The sequence below is a fragment of the Muntiacus reevesi genome, chromosome 5 (assembly GCF_963930625.1).
Source record: "Muntiacus reevesi chromosome 5, mMunRee1.1, whole genome shotgun sequence".
In the NCBI taxonomy this organism is placed as follows: Eukaryota; Metazoa; Chordata; class Mammalia; order Artiodactyla; family Cervidae; genus Muntiacus; species Muntiacus reevesi.
Genome location: NC_089253.1, coordinates 2,563,878 through 2,583,997, shown reverse-complemented (window position 1 = coordinate 2,583,997; position 20,120 = coordinate 2,563,878). Strand labels below are relative to the sequence as shown.

The window sequence follows — 20,120 nt, the reverse complement described above, 5'->3', positions numbered from 1 at the left end:
GGGCTGGTGTTCCACTCATTTCTGGATCCTCCATAGGTATTCAAAATGTCGATTTACTTTTTAAAGAAACCAGCCAAGAACATTGAACTCTCTCCTCTGTGTCTCTCCCTTCCCGTCTCTGGGGTTTGAATTTTCCTCTTACAGAATCCTGTTTTTACTGTGGGCAGCCACAGATCAGTCTCACCTCTTGGGGAAGAACCCTCTTCTGTTAAAAGACCTCGGCCTGGGGCACCGGCAGCAATCCCCGATGTTTCACACTTGATCGTCAACACAGGAACCGCTCTCAGGGCAGACATCCTCTCTGCAAAGGAAGGGAAGTCTGCAAAAGCAGGGTAGGATGCAGAGGTTTGCAAACCCCTCAGTAGATTCCACTATGCATGGCATCAAGTCCAGAGTTGAGATGGAATCTAAAGTCCAGTTCCTGCCACTTCTCTTGCCCAGAATCTCAGCCTGAGTTTGCTTCTTCTAGAATCTCTTCTCAATTCTTTGAATGTGGTATTCTCTTAAGTCCCCATCACCTTGGATGTCATAACTCCAGCCTCCTCGTCATCATAACTTTCCCCCAGGTTTGTTTAGTTTGCCTTGTTGATAGTAGGGTGGATTCTGTTTCGTTTGAAGATGTATGAATCACCCAAAGTCCATCGTTTACATTAGAGCTCCCTCTCAGTGTTACACGTTCCATGGGTTTGAACAAGTGTAATGACGTGTACCCACCATTATCCCACACAGAGTAGACTTGCTGCCCTTAAAGTCCTCTGTACTCTGCCTAGTCATCTCTTTCTCCTCTAACCCCTGGCAACCACTGCTCTTTTTACTGTCTCCATAGTTTTGCCTTTTCTAGAATATCATATACTTGGAATCATATATCGTAGAGCCTTATCAGATTGGCTTCCTTCATTTAGTAATATGCATTTAAGTTTCTTCCATGTCTTTTCATGACTTAATATCTCATTTATTTTTAGTGCTAAACAGTATTTCATTGTATGAATGTACCACACTTTACCCATTGACCTACTGAAGAACATCTTGGTAGTTTCCAACCTTTGAAAATTATGAGTAAAGTCTCTATAAACATCCATGTTCAAATTTTTCTGTGGAGATAAGTTTTCAACTTTGGAGAAATACTAAGGAATGCGATTGATGGATCATGTGATAAGAGTGTTTTTAGTTTTGTAAGAAATAGCCAAACTGTTTTTCAAAGTGGCTGCACATTTTTCTGACCTTTTAAGGCATGGCCTGGGCAGTTTTGCCAGGAGACAGCATGACCATCTTAGGCTGCAAGTTCTCCCATTGGGAAGATCCCTAAAGGAGGACAAGGCAACCACTCTAATATTCTCGCCTGGAGAATCCCATGGACAGAGGAGCCTGGTGGACTACAGTTTAGAGGGTTGCAAAGAGTAGGATATGACTGAAGTGATTTTGCATGCATGCATGCACCCCAATTCTTAATGTCCAAAGGTCTTGAGGTATCTGTTGTGGATATGTGCATGATCCCAGTCCAGGGCAACTCTGGGCAAATACCGCGTGTTTCATATACAATCAACCGATTGTGCATTATTAGTGTTTCTGAGCTGGAGAGACATATGTTATACTTAACTCACTAATTGCTCTGGGGGCCACTGACGGTCAGAGAAATGTTACTTTTTGTTTGCTACATGTACACTTGCAAGAACAGGGAAAGTATGGCTGCCCCTTCTATGAAAATGCCCCTGGGGACTTCCTGGTGGTCCAGTGGCTAAAACTGCAGCTCCCAAAGCAGAGAGTTCCCTTGGTCAGGAAACAGATCCCGCATGCTGCAACTTAAAGAGTTCCCATACCGCAACGAAGATCAAAGATCCCGTGTGTTCAAACTAAGACCTGGAACACCCAATTAAGCAATTTTTTTTAAGAAAGAGAACTTAGCTTATTTCATGCCCCGGGACACTCTTGCCATCCAGCTGAGTCTTCCCCTCATCCCTGTCACTCTTCTACTGACTAGTTGTTCATTCCTCCTCATTTATTGGGGATTCACACCAAAATCATAGGTTTCCTTTTCTCTCATCGCCATAATATGCAGCCTGTGACTTCTCAAGTCCTTGACCTTCTCAGTTTCAACAAGCTTCCTCCAGCGACCCACCCCCATCATCACTCTCAGAGCCCTCACATCCATAGAATCCACAATTCTCAGAAACCTCAGTGTCAAGCAAGTCACTTTCCCAATATCACAAACTATTTTTTTTTTCAAATTCACCCACTGCAACTCTTTAAATTCAACCCCTCCCATCCTGAATCCCGCCTCTTTCCGATGACCCACCAGCCCCCTGTGGTTTTTCATCCTCTCCCATTTAATGTCTTCCTGGGGCCCATCTTCCCACCATGCCCTCCAACTTCCTTCTGTGAGCTGCTCCTAACTGGCAAATCGAAATGCTGAGTGAACTTCACTCTGCCTTCTCTTTGTCTATCCCAAGCAGCTCCCAGTTGCTGCTGAACAGCCACCAACAAGGCTGACCAGCTTCATTTCAAGCCGTCATCTCACGCTGCGCCAGGACGTTTCCATCTCCCAACACACCTGCTGTGTTTTCTTAAGGCTCCTATTTTCTGCAATGACATTTCAGGCCTCCTGTCTTCGTCTCCCACACTTTTTCCCCCTGAATCCCAGCTAATGAGGTAGCCTGGAGCTCCCTGAGAAGACGGCAGCCAGAAAAGAACTCCCCCATCTCAAGCTGATCTAGAAACACATCCAAATTTGCACTGGCTTATGCTTCATTTCCCCTGTAGGGGGGGAAGTCTCTCTCTCCTAACAATAATCTGCCTTCCTTGGGCTCAGATGCGCTCACCTCTCAAGGCATTATTGCTTTAACTATCATCTTCTCCTGCATCATCACACCGTTAAAGTCCCTCTCTCCGTTCTTCTTTTGTTTCTGGTTTTTTTTTTTTTTTTGTGCGTGTGCAGAGCGGGAGAGTAAAATGTACATTAATAACACACATACAAATAACATCCCAGAAATTTATTCCATGCTCTGTTCCAGTCAATCTTCACCCCGCATTGGGCAACCATTGTTCTGATAACTATCACCATAGATGAATTTCCCTGTTTTTGGACATCATGCAGTTGGAATCATAAAGAATATATGCTTTTATATCTTGCTTCTTTTGCTTGATATAATACTGTTTAGATTAACTCATGTTGTTGTGTATCAGTAATTTTTACTGACGAGTCACATTGACAACACAGTTGTTTTATCCATTCTTCTCTTGAGGGACCTTTGGGCTATCTGGGCTACTATAATGAACCCCACTCTGGACAATTCTTGCACAAATTTTTTTGTGGACATATGTTTCATCTTCATTTCATTGCTGGTCAAAAAATGGAATATGTTTAATTGTATAAGAAGCTACCAAACAGCACTTTAAAATGACTGTACCATTTTTCATTCTCATCAAAGCAGGTACTTTACTTCTTTGCCAAATAGATTATCAGTCATTTTGATTCTAGTGATGCAAAAAGTGGGTAAGACAGTGCTTGGCATAAAATTACCCTGGAGAGGGACGAGCAATTATTATTATCAGATTAAGTTGTCAAACACTTTAAATAAAGGGCATCTGCGTTTCTTCTTTCCTATAACCATACTGCACTCCTCTTTTTGTTCTAATACCTTCAAAAAACACTTTATAATAACCCCCACTATTGACCATACATCTCTTTAAGTATTATTGTGTTTAAAAAGATATTCATAAGTATTGTCGCGGTTTTATAAAGAGGACAGGGCAGAGGCACCGCCAATATTTCTCAGGTAAGCAGCAAGTAAACAGCACAGGGTCTTCTTTCTCCTGCAGCTGCCTGCCTGATCTCTCCGCAGCGCCTGGAGTTATGTATTCGCTTTGGAGGGGCAGTACCCTTCTGACAGCCAATCAGCAGGTCCTGACGAGCAGCACCTTTTCCAGTCAGAAAATCTGGGTGTCCCTGGACACCCAGCTTCTTGGGCGGTGCGCTCAGGCGCTGAGGCCGGAACCGGGCCAGGCACGTGCGGGGCCCCGGGCGGCGCGCCGTCGCACCTGCTCCTGAGCGAGCCAGGCGGAGACGCGCTTCTTTCAGCAGCGCCTGCACCCCAAATTCTCCTCTCAGTCCTACGTTTTTCTCCCCCCCTCCCCCCCTGCACACGCTTAATTAATCATCTCGTCCAGGTCCCTCCGCGCTGACCTCCTCCCCGGTGCGCGGGGCCTGGCAGGGAAAGCGGCTCGGGGCGCGCGGGGCTCGGCACGGGGCGCCCCACCTGCGGAGAGACGGCGCCGGAGCGTCCGGGATGCCGATGCCGGAGAACGGCTCCTTGGCCAACTGCTGCGAGGCGGGCGGCCGGGCCGAGAGCCCCCGCTGGCCTGGCGCGGGCGGCGCGCGGTCCTCCGGGGCGCCCCGGCCTCCCTGGGTGGCGCCCGCGCTGTCCGCGGTGCTCGTCGTCACCACCGCCGTGGACATCGTGGGCAACCTCCTGGTCATCCTCTCGGTGCTCGGCAACCGCAGGCTCCGGAACGCAGGTGAGCGCCGCGCCCGCCGCCGCGTCGGGCCGCTCCCTGGCGTCCGGTCTCTGGTCTGACCCTGACCGCGCAGTCGGCCGCCGGGTCTGTCCTCCGCTCCCCGCGCCGCGTTCCCTTCTCCCAGCAAGTCCCCAGGTTTCGCCTTGAACTCAAAATTAGGTTGAGTTGCTGCCTTTCCGCGACGTGTGGCTCTTGCAAACGCACCGGGCAGCACTTGGCGCGTCAGTGCCGGCGTGAATCGGGTAAAGTTTTTCTCGTGCACTTTTTGGCAGAGCAGGGAGCTGTGAAAAGCCGAGCGTCTGGAAGTCAGATCTCTCCAAGGTGCTCCGATTTTTGCGGGTCTGAATGGTGCCCCTCCCCGGCCACATGAATCTCATATTCAACACCTCCCTTCCAGGCCAAGCGTTACGTTAAGCAGAGCACGTGCTTAAGAAATATTTACTAAGACAGTGAGTAAGTTAGTGGAAACGCTCTAGAATTTTAGTCCGATATTTACCTCCTCATCTTGGTTCCAAACAAAAGAGTGCAAAGGCAGCCTCTACTTGGTCGGAACTGCATTGTTTTCAAATATCCACCCCCTGCCCCGTCTTTAATGAAGACAGGGAATTCCTAGGACTAAACGAAGATTAAAATAATAGTTTGGCAAAATAGTGTTTCAATCCTGGGACTATTTCCCCTTTCAATACACTCTCATTTCAACTTTCTCATATGTAGGTGTGTCAAGGAACAAAACCAGAGGGAGGGAGTCTCTGAACTCTGACCCCGAGGGTCATAAGAGCATGCTGACCATTCTAGCTTTCGGAGAAGCTCAGTGACCCGTCTGCCCATTTGTCATTTCCCTGTTTGGGCCTTAGGGGCAACTCAAATGTTAGAGTGAATTAAAATGAAAAGATAGCAGAAAGTCAATCAGATAACTTAATCATGCTTTTCTAAGGAGGCAGAGCATTCAGAAAGGCTATTTCTAGTACATTGATATAAACATTTTATGTGACCCTGTGACTCCCAAGATTTTTTATCTAAAGGACAAACAAAAATATGAGCTTCTATCTGTAATATTGGAAACAACGTTTGAAGTAATTATATGATGACAGATGGTAACTAGATTTATAGGGATCATTTTGAAATGTATAGAAGTATTGAATACCTGTGTTGTGCACTAGGAACTAATATATTGTTAAAAGTTAGTTATACTTCAAAAACAAACTCAGGAAAAGAGGTCAGATTTGTAGAGCCAGAGGCAAGAGTTGAGGGCAGAGGAAACTCAATGTAGGCAGTCTAAAGGCACAGATGACCACTTCTAAGATAAATAAGTACTGGGGATGCAGTGTACAGCATGATAAATATAACACTGCTGTATGTCGTATGACAATTGTTGAGAGTAAATCCTGAGAGTTCTCATCACAAGGAAATTTTTTTTTCTGTTTCTTTTTGCATCTATTTGAGATGATGGATGTTCACTAAACTTATTGTGGTAATCATTTCATGGTGTATGTAAATCAAATCACCTTGCTTTGCTCCTTAAATATACAGTGCTGGGTCTCAATTACATCTCAATAAAACCGGAAGGAAAGGAAAAGTTAAGCTTTCTAACACTGTCATTCCAGTAGTGGTGACTTTTATTATCTGCAACAAGATATTGTTGTGTCCTTGGAATAGAGGCTGATCTATTATGAAAGAGCAGGTTAAAAGCATTTTGATCATATTGTCTTTTGTAGCAGCCACAAGGAATTCTTTTCCTGCCCAGGGAGGCAGGGCTTCTCTCCCTGATTAACCAGGTGTTTAGAGGAGCCTTTGTGGGCTTCTTCCCTTGGGCGGGGTGGCTGAAGAGGGGGTGGGCTTGCTGTTTCCTTTGCCTGAAGGAGGCAAGCTTCTTCTCCCCTCCTCCATCCACAGGTGGGCTGGGCTCTTCCGCTCTCCTAGTGAAGTTCACAGAGACCTTATTGATTTGAGAGCGTGGCTGGGGTGGGTAATGAGCGTGTTAAAACACTGGCACTCCCTGTGTTCATTCTTCCTGTGTCTTGGCGAATCTGCACAGCCCAGCACCAGAAAAAAGAATTTCATACCATATCTGTTCGTGAAAGTGACAGTTGCTCAGTCGTGTCTGACTCTCTGCGACCCCAAGGACTATACAGTCCATGGAATTCTCCAGGCCAGAACACTGGAGTGGGTAGCCGTTCCCTTCAGGGGATCTTCCCATTTCTGACATTTTCCTGCCCCAGCCACGCAACTTAACCAGTTTTTATTTGAGCCTTGGCTTTATTGATAATGGTCATGAAAAATCATTTGGCAGACTGAGATTTGAAAAGATGCCCGGACATCTACAGCACTTTGAATAATTAGCACCCCTTCTACTATTCATCGGCTTCCCTGGTAGCTCAGCTGGTAAAGAATTCACCTACAATGTGGGAGACCTGGGTTTTATCCCTGGATTGGGAACATCCCCTGGAGAAGGGAATGACCACTCATTCCAGTATTCTTGCCTGCAAAATTCCATAGACAGAGGAGCCTGGCAGGTTAGAGTCCATGGGATCACAAAGAATCAGACATCACTGAGCAGTGTAACATGCACACACACACATATATATAATTTGTATCTACAATTTAAAAGAGTCAGCATGACTGAGCGACTTTCACTTTCACTACTATTCATCAGTTTTCCCTCTTACTGAAGAGTTTGGAGTTACTTTAAGAAACATTCATCTTGGACCTTTCTGTAATCGAGTCTAGTTCTTTCATTCGTCTGTGCCGGGCCAGCCGGCTAATGAACAGGTCGAGGACGCAATCACCAGAGCACCTGAGAAATGAAAGACTAGGAAAGATGGGGTTGAGAGGGACGGAGTCAGCTTGTGACTGATTCCGACAACTTTATTGAGGGGTAACATACATATATATGCTCACAGGATTCACCAAATTTTTGATCAAAGACATGCATACGTGCAGAACTGCAGACACTAGTTTTAGCTCATGAATTTTATCTCAACTCTTTGAGACTAGCAGAGAATGGCACTGGCGTCTTACAATCAGTTAAAGATTCACAGGAGCTTGATAATCTTGTCAGAGTCAGGAGAATGGGCAAATGGTGGCTGCAGCAATTTCCTCGAGGGAGGTGAGAAAGGCCAATTTGCACTTTAGTAAATCAGGGGTGGCGGGACAGAGAGAGATCCTTTTGATCTCTCTCAGGGCCGAGAAGGGGCCTGAGCAGTCAGGCCGGCTCCCCGCACGTCTGTATTAAGAAAACAGGGCTGTAATATTGAGAACATGTACATGTCAAATAACTCAGGCTCACAGAGCGCAAAGTCACAGCTGCATTCTTAGCAGCTGTCATCATCCTCTACTTGGCTGTTATAAACTCAGTTTCTCTGTCTGGCAGATTCTTGTTGTTAATAACAGGGATGCTCCATAGCAGTGGAGATGGTTAGATTGACTGTCCTTTTGTGGGCACGGGGGAACTCCCCCGTCTGCAACTTCTGTGCGCATGCCTTGGGCAAACTTTCTCAGAGATGGCCCTAGAGCAAGGCAGACGGGAAGGAGGGGAGGGTGGGAGGCAGATGCAGAGCACCGCGCCACTTAGACAGTAAGGCCGAGTGTGTTTCGCTCCTTGCCGCGTTTGCTTCTGGAGCCTTACATGTTGCGTGGCGCAGGCGGTGTCTCCGCTTCCCCGAACGTGATCACTGGGGATCCGCCGCACGGCAGGCTCTCCTAGAGCATCTGGGGACTTCTCCCTGTGCCCGCCCCTGCCGTCCGTCCCCTGTCCAGGCCTCGCCAACATCCACCCCTGTATTTTCTCTTTTCCTCTCCTGCTTTTATAGAACCTTCCTCCATCGCGTTCCTTCTCTCTCTGCTGTGTTTTCAATTTCTGTCTCTTTCCCTTTAGCCCCTCTCCCAACCCCCACACACTGGGGATCCTTTGATTAGAAGAAAAAACCATCTTCCCTTGGTCTTATGTGTCCTTCTAACTTCATGACTCCTTTTTCCTTTTCAGCAGATGTCTGACTGTAATGGTTTATATCCATTAATCACTCATTGCTCCCCATTTCCCCCGAGCCCCCTGGGTCTGCCCTCCTGGGAGATGCTCTGTGCTGTGTGATGCTGGGGGCCGCTCCCTCCAGGGACCTTCCATTCCCTAGGCTCACCTGATGCTAGTTCTTGAACCTCCTTCCTCTCTTCATCTTCGAGACCTCTGATCCCTGGGAGTCATCACTGGTTCCTCTGTTCCCCAAGTCCTCCTGATTTTGGTCTCATAGTATCTCTACATGCCCCACTTCACACTCTTATCATCCCCTAAACAAGCCATGTCCGTGGTCCCCAGACAGCTTTCCCCGCCCCTCCACCCTCCCTGTCACCATGGCCAGACACACCTCTGCATCCAGGGATCACTTCCTGCATCTACAGAATGGGGCCCAGCCCCGGCGCCTGGCCGGCACAAGCCTGTGGGGCCAGTGGGACACCCCAGGATCACAGCCCCGGCACTCGACTCTGGCTCACGGAGATGGGAGCTGCTGCCACCAGCTCCCAGCCTGTGTTTTCTGACGCTCTCTCTTCATCTCTGGAAGCTCCCCTGCCTCTTTTTGGCTAGAGAATATCTCCCTCAAATCCCTTACTACCCTGGTGGTAAGTGGTTAAAACCCTGAGCTCGGCTTTGATCCCTGGGGAGGGAAGATCCCACATGCTGCAAGGCTCAATCAAAAAACGGAGGCTCCTTCAAGCTCTAAGAATTGCACACCAGCTGCAGACCTCAAGGGCTTCCCTGGTGGCTCAGGCGGTAAAGAATCCACCTGCAATGCAGGAGAGCCCGGTTCGATTCCCAGGTCGAGAAGATCCACTAGAGAAGGGAGAGGCTACCCACTGCAGTATTCTTGGGCTTCCCTGGTGGCCCAGATGGTAAAGACTCTGCCTGCAATGCAGGAGACTCTGGTTCGATCCCTGGGTTGGGAAGATCCCCTGGAGAACGGAAAGGCTACCCCCTGCAGTATTCTGGCCTGGAGAATTCCATGGACAGTACAGTCCATGGGGCCACAAAGAGTTGGACACGACTGAGCCACTTTCACTTTCTTTTTGCAGAACTCAAAATCAAATTTGACTAGGAAAAGAAGTAGCCAACATAGAGGTGAACTGTGTTCTCCCAAGACACTAGCTCAACCCCCTTCCTCTGCTCTCCTGTTGGTTGTTGGCTTTATAATTAATATCATAAAAGGTGTGGTTACTGTCTCCCCCCACGACCCTGCGCAGCCCGCACAGCACTTCCCTTACAGTACCGCTCTGAGTTTTTCTCTCCCCACAGGACTGTGAAATCATTGAGAGCAGAGACTTTTATTCCATTTCTGAAACTTAATCTAGGTCTGCTGAAACAAATTGAAATGGACAAAATACGAAGAAAGCAGTGAGACAGAAGGACTTAATTTTGCTTCATGAAGTGAGGTATACTCAGCACCACTCACACCATCAGTACGAATCTCAGGGAACTGAATTGCCATGAGCACTAAAAGCCCAAAGTATATCTCATTCTTGTCCTCAAAAGCTGACTGCACCTTCTCTAGAGTGTATTGACCCCTGTTGTTGCTGTGTGGCCAGCGGGCTCCCTAAAATTGTGCCCCAGGGACTCCTGAGGGAGTTTGTTTTTAAATTTTTATTGGTGAATGTTGTTGTTCAGTTGCTAAGGTGTGTCCGGCTCTTTGTGACCCATGGACTGCAACACTCCAGGCTTCCCTGTCCTTCACTATCTCCCACAGTTTGCTCAAACCCATGTCCATTGAGTCGGTGATACCATCCAGCCATCTCATCCTCTGTCGTCCCTTCTCCTCCTGCCCTCAATCTTTCCCAGCATCAGGGTCTTCTCCAAAGTCAGCTCTTTGCATCAGGTGGCCGAAGTATTGGAGTTTCAGCTTCAACATCAGTCCTTCCAATGAATATTCAGGACTGATTTCTTTTGGAATGGACTGGTTTGATCTCCTTGCAGTCCATGGAACTCTCAAGAGTCTTCTCCAACTATTTGAGTATAGTTAATTTACAATGCTGTGTTAGTTTCAGGGGGAGAGCAAAGTGAGTCAATTATACATATACATGTATTCACTCTTTTTTAGATTCTTTCTCACCTACACCATTACAGAGTACTGAGTAGAGTCCCCTGTGCTTACAGCAGATTCTTACCAGTTATCTGTTTTATATATAGTAATGTGTATATGCCTCTTGCCCATTCTGGCTTGAGGCTACTCACTTTAAACTGCCTATAAAACCGAGCCTCCTGTCGTTACCTGGCACCATTCAGACTGTCAGTCACACAGAAAAGAGCGAGAGAAATGTGTCCTTACTGTAACGCAGAGATAGTCTCCATCAGCCAGCAGAAGGCACCATGGCATCCATGGTTCCTGGCCCACCGGCACAGGGACCTGTTTTCCCAGGTGATGATCAGGAGCCACTGCCTGACAATGGATTCTTGCTCTGCAGGTGGATTAAGAGGCTGTCGGGGAGGTGTTGTTAGTGAGCAGAGGTATGGCCATACATAGGGCATTCCTGTGACTTGTAAGGAAGGATGTGGAATATTTGATGTTGGGATTACCCAGAAAGATGTGGAGTGCTTGCTGAACGCCCAGGTCCTTGTCTGGAATCCACTGTGTGGCTTGGGCACCCAGCAGTGTGCAGAGTTTGCATCATCTCTCACCCAGAACGACTGCACTGCACACTTTCTGGGGGGAGATTTCAGTCTGGCCCTGTTGGCATCCCCAGTTAGCTTAGAGCAGATCCTGAATTGAGGAGGTAAATGATGATTTATTTACACATCACAGGCTGACCCTGAGCTAAAGCTCCTGAAGGGCCTGGAGAAAATGTCTAATGGGCCCACAGCCCCCATCCTCAGGCGTTACCAGCTAAGTGGCCCCACCTCAGCCAGGTTTTATCCACCATCAGGCACTCCTGGAGACGTCCCTTGGTGGCAAGCATCTTCTGAGCTGCTGAGCCTTCAGGCTTTGGAGGGCTTCTTATCAGCTGAAAACCAAACTGGGCTGCATTAGACTCTCTCTCTGATGTTGCCTGAGCCTTCCAACTTCACATTTTAGCTCTAAGTATTTTCTCTTTACTGAGCAAGAATGGAAGCATTTTAAATCTCTAATTGTGTCTTTTAGCCAAATAGCCAGAAAGCTCATAATCCTTGTTAATTCCCACCTTGGAGTCCTTAGTATCCCCTAGTGTGAACATTTTCATGTTAGACTGCCTTGTTTTCCTTCCCACAAAGTTTGGAGTCTGCATTTACCATGATATGCTGCAAAACTCAGAAAATCTAGATGCCCCATTAGGTCTTACAGTTTAAGATACTGATGTTGTAGCCATGCGTTCCGGGAAACAAACTCACTCAGAAGGACAATGCAGATAGTGGAGTGCAGTTTATTACACCGGCGGGCCCAAGGCAGAGTCTCCACTTAGCCAAGGACCCCGACCAGCATTTGTGAAAATCTTTTATACCCCATGTGTACATGTCCAAACCCACCACCCCAAATTCCTTGAAACTTACATAAACAAAGGAAGGGTAAATACAACTACAATAACCCCATCATTCACGTGTTATGTGTTCAAACAGTTAATAATCAATAAGCCTGTGGTCACGTTCCAACCAGTTAATAATCGATAAGCCTGTGATTACATCCCGATACGGAAAAAATTTATGACCTGTCCGGAGGCAGGGGTGATTACCGTATGTTTCCTCTTAGGCAATGAGTAACCTGAATGTGATCTTCAAGATTCCCCTGCTCAGAGGGGGTCTTATTCTTCCATTGTCATTCCCACAGGCGCTAAGCATAGAATTGAGAGTCCACTGGAGAGGTGGCCACGCATGACCAGCACGGACAGGCCTGAGATGGAGTCAAGGCCCTATGAATTCCTTCTTAACTGATGGCTGAAAGAGGAAAAATTAGGGCGTTGGGAAGTCAAGTCCCGGTTCTGAGGGAGTTTACACTTTAGACGCAATGTCCTAACTTCGCTGTCCTCATCCTATAGGACTTCTCACATCTTATCTCCCAAGGAGCCTAGTCCAACATCATGAGCCTCCTTCTTGTTCTTTGTAATAATAATATCAAGTTGTCATAATTTTATGTAAACATAAGGCTGATAATAATATAATAATAATGCAGTTGATAATAATATAAAAATCCCAATAATAGGTAAAGGCTAAGATTGTTACATGTAGGCTTAGCAGATGCACACTATTATATATAGAATGGATAAACAAGGCCTTCCTGTGTAATACAGGGAACTGTGTTCAATATCCTGTGATTAAACCATAATGAAAAGGAATATAGGAGAAGTAAGTGTATGTAACTGAATCCCTTTGCTGTACAGCAGAAGCCAACACAACATTGTAAATCAGCACATCATCCTAAATAAAAAAAGCCTACTATGTGTTTATTATGTGTCAGATAGAAGCTTCTCTCATTTAAAAGAGAGAAAGAGAAAAAAAACTTACACAGTCTCTCTATTCCAAGCACCAGTTCATTTATCTCCTAATCTGCAGATTAAGAGGGTGGCCTCCAGTGCAAAAGTGTGTCCTCCAGCACTCAGCACGCTCGCCCTTGCTCACATCACTGCTGGTCTCCTAGCTGGCAGGTGAGAGGGCACGTTTTTGCACTTTCTCACTCTCGTGATGACCAAAACCTCTACACCTTTAATCCCTATGACATTTCTTTTTCCTGATTTCCTCTTGTTTCTCTTCTTGTTTTTTTTTTTTTTTTTCCCTCCCCTCTTTCTCTGTTCACATATTCTGGGTGCTAATGTCTTGATCTGTAAAATGGAATCAGCTGATCCATCATACAATCAGCCTTAAAGGATTCCTGTGAAAAACAATTGAACCAGTTTGTGTGAATGCATATTATAAACGTTAAGATGCTATACCAGTTGTTTTCTTGTTATGTGTGTTAGTGGCTCAGTCACGTCTGACTCTTTGTGACCCTATGAACTGTAGCCCGCCAGGCCCCTCTGTCGATGGGATTCTCCAGGCAAGAACACTAAAGTGGGTTGCCATGCCCTCCTCCAGGGGATCTTCCCTGCTCAGGGGTTGAACCTGGGTCTCTTACATTGTGGGCAGATTCTTTACCATCCGAGCCACCAGGGAAGCCTTCTTGTTATAACTAAGTGTAATTAAAGTAGTAAAATGCTTCCATAAGAGTTTCCAAACAATGCTTTGATGGTTATGGTATAAGATTTTGTAGTAAGCATCTTATAGAGCTTCCCAGGCGGTGCAGTAGTAAAGAATCCACCTGCCAAGCAAGAGATGCAGGTTTGATCTCGATCCCTGGATTGGGAAGATCTGCTGAAGAAGGAAATGGCAACCCACTGCAGTATTCTTGCCTGGAAAATTCCGTGGACAGAGGAGGCTGGTGGGCTACAGTCCGTGGGGTCACAAAAGTCAGACACGACTGTGTCACTGAGCACAGCACAGCAATAAGCATTTTAGTTACTGATTTAAGTGGGTGCTTATGCTCTTAAATATATTTTTAAGTGGTTAAAATATTTCCATCATATTTTTGCATATGCTATTTGCTTGCTAAGTGTAAGTTAAAGTTACATTAGATTTCAACTGAGCCCTTGTATGATTTACCCACATGCTCCAGGGTTTTCATAAATAATGTGATTTTGGAAGAAAACAATGTCCACCCTCAAAGAATTTGGGGATTAATTAGGAGCTCTGTTTGTTGTTTAGTCACTGTGTCTGACTTTTTTTGCGGCCCTGTGGACTAGAGCCCACCAGGCTCCTCTGTCCATGGGATTTTCCCAGGCAAGAATACTAGAGTGGGTTGCCATGCCCTCTTTGAGGGAATCTTCCCAGCCCAGGGGTTGAACCTGGGTGTCCTGCACTGGTAGGTGGATTCTTTAACACTGAGCCACCAGGGAAGCCCAATTAGGAGCTTATGTTAATATGAAAAGACATTGTTTTATATTTGTGAAGAAGTCACATTTTTAATAAATTACCTATTCAGTTATTTCAAATGCCTATCCCTGAATATAGCTAATAAGAATACCTCACATTTGTTTGAAGATTATTGTTGTTTCTTAAATCCTTTCCCAAGCAGGATCCCATTTGAGGTAAAGAGCCATCCTGGGATGGAGGCAGGCCTGTAAGAAGGGCCTGTGTGGTTTCTGGCTGATCCCTGGGCTGGAAGTGCTTGACCAGCCCCATCCCCACCCCACCGCCCACTGCCCTCAGCCCCAGGATGACTCGACTCTTCCCCAGTGTTCTCATCCCCTCGTGCTGGTCTCCCGCCCAGCTCTCCCTACGCTGAAAAGGCAGTTTCTGTGTCTGTTTCCCCAACAGAACTGTGGGCATCTCAATGGCAGGGGCGTGTATTTCAGCCATCACTGTGCCCTGCCCAAGCATGATAGGTGCTCAGTGGACACAGCACACGTCTGAGTAAGTGGAAGATGGAGGAGAACCTCAAGGCATGGGAAGTTTAACCCTGTTGGAAGGGATAACAGAGATGATAGTGTCAACTCCCCCATCATAACACTCATAGCATCTCACTAAAAAGTTTATTTCATTAATTTATGTGCTGCACTGGGTCTTGGTTGCAGCACACATGATCCTCTGTCTTCGTTGAGGCATGTGGGTTCGTTAGTTGCTGCATGCAGGAATTTTTTATTTACAGCATGCAAGATCTAGTTCCCTGACCAGGATCAAACCTGGCCACTCTGCATGGTGACCACTAGACTACCAGGGAAGTCCCATCACATCTCACTTTCATTTCATTGTCCCCTGTATGAGGCCAGGAGGTTTGTAAGAGGAGAAGGTGCATCATTCTTGCTTACCACACTACCCTCAGCCCCAGCATAGTCAGAGCATCCGGCTGAGCCACCAGGAAGCCCACAGTCAGAGCCAGTACCCAGTAAATACTCAGCAGTGTTTGTGGAGCAAATGAGTCCATGACTAACTATTTCTGCATTGCTCCTTTTAGCTCAAAGAGCAGAGACAATTGAAAACCAACACATTCTTCTTAGAAAATAGAGTGGGCACAGGAAAAAGGGATGCAGAATTCTGATGAAGACCAGATAGCTCAACATCTGCTGGCTCTCTCCCGGGTTAACACATCCCCACTGAGGACTAGATTTCCTGAAAAAGGGAAAGTAGGCCGAGAGGGAGGGGACTGTGGTCTGTGTATGTGGGGAGATGTGCTTTGTGTATGAATACTGGGAGGAGTTCCATCCATATTAATACAAAACCCTGTTGTGAAGGTCTGTCTCCACTAATATGCCCTGTCTGATGGAGGTCGATGGAAATAAGTAACGCCAAGGCTTGTGAGATGAATACTCGTTAGAGGCCCGTGCCCGGGGTGATGAGCAGCGCTGTGTGTCCTGCTCGATTTCTCACCTGTCTGCGGAAAATGGGACTGGAGAACTCAGCCTCCCCTTGACTCTCATCTAGGCAGGGCCTGGCTTCTTACAGATGGGAAACACGGCAAGAATTTTACTCCTCTAATTTGGAATTTTGTCAAGAAAGTCTGGAGACGATAGGACGTCTGGGCAGATGGATCTACAGCAGGAACTGGTTGATTTCAGCCTTTTAGGAACAGCCGGAGTAATGGGGAAGAGTAATTGAATCACTTTCCACGTGGAGCCGAATGTGTTTTACCCACTGTTTACAAGCTGTTTGCTGCCTCTGCGGCGTTATTCCGGGCTGGGCCACGTTAACACCGCAGAGCTTGACTTACTTCCTGAGAAACAGTGGGCTGAGCCGCACCTTCTCCCAACCGCTCGTGCCTTTGTCCACGTGCTTGTGCAAGGGCCGGAAGCTCTTTTGCCACCCTGCCAGGAGGCCGTGGGCCCTGCGGAGGCCAGCATCCCCACGTTGGAAAGAAGGGATTTTCTTCACAGAAATAGCCATGCCACGTGTGTCTGAGGAGGGGGAAAGAGGGCTCCAAAAATAAAGAACGGAACCAATGAAGTGATCGTCACAGAGAAAAGAAGTTCAGGGACTCGGTCAAGTTAAAAAGTGACAGCATTGAGATTACCCCAGGTCACTCCAACTTCCAACACCCACTTCCAAATGTCAAAACAGTTAATATTTTTTTTATTTTTGAGGAGTCTCTATACTGTGGTCCACGATGGTGGCATCAGTTTACATTCCCACCAACAGGGTATTAAGGTTCTGTTCCTTTTTCTCTACAGCCTCACCAACATTTGTTATTTGTGTTCTTTTTGGTTATAGCCATTCTGATCAGTGTCAGGTGATATCTTACTGTGGTTTTGATTTGCATTTCTCTGATGATTAGTGATGCTGAGCTTCTTTTCATAAGCCTGTTGGCCATCTGTGTGTCTTTCTTGAAAAAACATCTATTTAGGTCTTCCGCTCATTTTTTGATCAGTTTGTTTTTTTGATATTGAGTTTTATGAGCTATTTGCATTTTGGATATTAACCCCTTATTGGACATACCATTTGCAAATATTTTCTCGCATTCAATAGACTGTCCATATGATCCAGCAATTCCACTGCTGTTATATGTCCAAGAGAAAAAGAAAATACTAATTCAAAAAGATACATATGCACCCCAATGTTCATAGCAGCATTATTTACAATTACCAAGGTATGGAGGCAATCAACAGATGAATGGATAAAGAAGATGTGGTGTACACACATACACGATGGAATATTTCTCAGCCATAACAATGAGTGAAGTTTTGCCACGTGCACCATGGATGGAACTGGATGCCATTCTACTTGGTAGAATAAGTCAGATAGAGAATGACAAACACTGCATGTTTTCATTTCTATGTGGAACCTAAAAAACAGAACAAATTAGTGACTATAACGAAAAAGGAGCAGGGTCACAGATACAGAGACAAACACGTGATTATCCGTGGAGTGGGGGTGACGGGGGAGAGGCAGCAGCAGTAAGGGATTCAGAGAGAAAAATACTATGTACAAAATAAATTGTAAGAATTGCACAGGGAATACAGACAACATTGTATAATAACCTTAAATAGAGTATAATCTATAAAAATACTGAATCACTTTGTTGTATGCCTGAAACTAATACAATATTGTAAATCAACTATAATTATTTCTGGGTCATCTGACAACAAATTTGAAAGAGGTAATCCCTCACTCTCTGAGACCAAGTAAGGTCTAAGTAGTAGAGTCAGAAGGGCTTCTCCAGTGGTACTAGAGGTAAAGACCCTGCCTGCCAGTGCAGGAGACATAAGAGACACTGGTTCAATCCCTGAGTCAGTAAGATCCCCTGGGGGCAGTATTCTTGCCTGGAGAATCCCATGGACAAAGGAGCCTGGTGGGCTACAGTACATGGGGTCACACAGAGTTGGACACGACTGAAGTGACTCAGTATGCATATATGCACAGTGTAATCAGAAACTGAAATCTACCAGTGGAGACAGAGAACAAGGCTGAGAATGAAATGAAAAAGCAGGAGATTCCCCCACATCCCAGGCAGGTCCTGAGATACGCATTTCTTGCCTGTAGTACCAGCATGAAAGAATTTGAGGGGGATCTTCTCCCATTAACTAAACAGATTCCCAAGATAGTAGCATAGGAAGGAATCTCACAGTTTACCCTAAGGCAGGGTTCTCCTCCACCATCCAACCTGTACTTGAAAGTCTCAAGAGACAGGAAAGCTCACTGCCTGGAAAGCACTTCCAGAAGTCCAAATGAGCTCCTTTCTATTCAGTAAACCCTGTTTCCCTCAGGCTCTTCTCTGGGGGCTCAGATGGCAAAGATTCTGCCTGCAATGCAGGACACCTGGGCTTGATTCCTGAGTCAGGAAAATTCCCTGGAGCAGGGCTTGGCAACCCACTCCAGTATCCTTGCCTGGAGAATTCCATGGACGGAGAAGCCTGGAGGGCTACAGTCCATGGGGTCACAAAGAGTCGGACAAAAAAACCCCCAAAACCAAAAGAGTAACTAACACTTTTCCCTCAGATCCTAAGGTAGCTCTGGACTCAGGAACAGCTGGGTCCTGAGAATTCCCAAGAAACTAACAAATGTCTTTTCAGTCCTTTGTGACTGAGATGACCTCAAGCATGTGAGGTTAAAATAGACTTTTTAAGAAGCCTGCTTGTGGGTCTTCCAGTTTCCCCAGGAGTCTTCTCTGAGGTGGGGTGACAAATGTGTATCTGGACAAAGAGGCCTTTCTCTACCTTGTGGGTCCGTTTGTAGCTACAGGTACAGAATCTGCTTTACCTGAGGGTCTGACTTGGGGGCACACCCAACTGAGTGGCTCGGAGCCCCCTTTTCCCAAACCCCCTTGAGATCAGACCACAGCTGGGCTTTTCTGATTGCTGTGCCTTTTGGGTCCTTTCCATTGGCCAGGTGCTTTGGATCCCTGAGGTGGTCACCGCAGCCTCTGCAGGGTCCCCCCAGATGCATGGTGGTGGTGGCGCATTGGTGTCCTGGGAGAGTCCCTCCTGGGAGGGACAGAGGCTAGAATATTCTAGAATATTCTAGAGGATGGAGATCACGAGGTCTCGTCCTGACTCTCTCTGCCTGTTTCCCGCTCCAGGTAACCTGTTCTTGGTGAGTCTGGCATTCGCTGACCTGGCCGTAGCCTTGTACCCCTACCCGCTGACCCTCGTGGCCATCTTCCATGACGGCTGGGCCCTGGGGGAAGCGCACTGCAAGGCCAGCGCCTTCGTGATGGGCCTGAGTGTGGTCGGCTCCGTCTTCAACATCACCGCCATCGCCGTCGACCGCTACTGCTACGTCTGCCGCAGCGTGACCTACCACCGCCTCTGCCACCGCCGGCATGCCGCCCTCTACGTCGGCCTCGTCTGGCTGCTCACCCTGCTGGTCCTGCTGCCCAACTTCTTTGTGGGGTCCCTGGAGTACGACCCGCGCGTCTACTCGTGCACCTTCGCGCAGACAGCCAGCGCCGGGTACACGGCGGCCGTGGTGCTCGTGCACTTCCTGCTGCCCGTGGCCGTCGTGTGCTTCTGCTACCTGCACATCTGGGTGCTGGTGCTGCGCGCCCGCAGGAAGGTCAAGGCGGAGAGCAAGCCGCGCCCGTGGTCCGGTCGCGTGCGGAGCTTTCTGAGCATGTTCGTGGTCTTTGTGATCTTCGCCATCTGCTGGGCGCCGCTGAACTGCATAGGCCTCGCCGTGGCCATTGACCCGGAAGAAGTGGCTCCCCGCGTCCCAGAGGGGCTGTTCGTCTCTAGCTACTTCCTGGCCTATTTCAACAGCTGCCTGAATGCCATCGTCTATGGGCTCCTGAACCAGAACTTCCGCAGGGAATATAAGAGGATCATCTCTGCCCTCTGGAACCCGCGGCGCTGCCTGCAGGACTCTTCCAAGGGCAGCCAGGCTGAGGGCCCGGGCAGCCAGCCTACCCCCGCTGATAGCGCCCGGGCCCCTCTGCAGGCAGATGATCTCCCACCTGATGCCCGGCCGGGCGACGCACTCAGGAAATGATGGGAGAGAATCCACGCCTCGGGGGAGGTCAGCCGCCTGGGCCGTGGCCGCCAGTCAGAGGACAGCGCGGCTGGGGGCCCTTCACCCTGTGGACGAGAAGCCCCTCAGTACACTGGGGTCAGGCGATCAGGGACCCCTGCAGGTCCTGGAGGCCACGCTGCGGCGAGCACATCGGGCCCAGCCGGCCCACAGTCCCGGTGCGCCGGGGCCC

General features: G+C 47.6%; 1 protein-coding gene across 1 annotated transcript; it reads left to right on the top strand.

Annotated features, from left to right (window-relative positions):
* The first annotated feature begins 4,289 nt into the window (after window positions 1-4,289).
* MTNR1B (melatonin receptor 1B) lies at window positions 4,290-19,909 on the top strand. The gene is made up of 2 exons (XM_065937332.1): window positions 4,290-4,512; window positions 19,002-19,909. The coding sequence occupies exons 1-2, from the start codon at window positions 4,290-4,292 to the stop codon at window positions 19,907-19,909; spliced, it is 1,131 nt and encodes a 376-aa protein (XP_065793404.1).
* Window positions 19,910-20,120: the final 211 nt, after the last annotated feature.

What these genes read in the sequence shown, in the direction of transcription:
- MTNR1B (XM_065937332.1), top strand. Translation starts at nt 4,290, where the DNA reads ATGCCGGAGAACGGCTCCTTGGCCAACTGCTGCGAGGCGGGCGGCCGG. An exon ending in CCGCAGGCTCCGGAACGCAG is followed by an intron (nt 4,513 to 19,001) that starts GTGAGCGCCGCG and finishes TTCCCGCTCCAG; the next exon opens with GTAACCTGTTCTTGGTGAGT.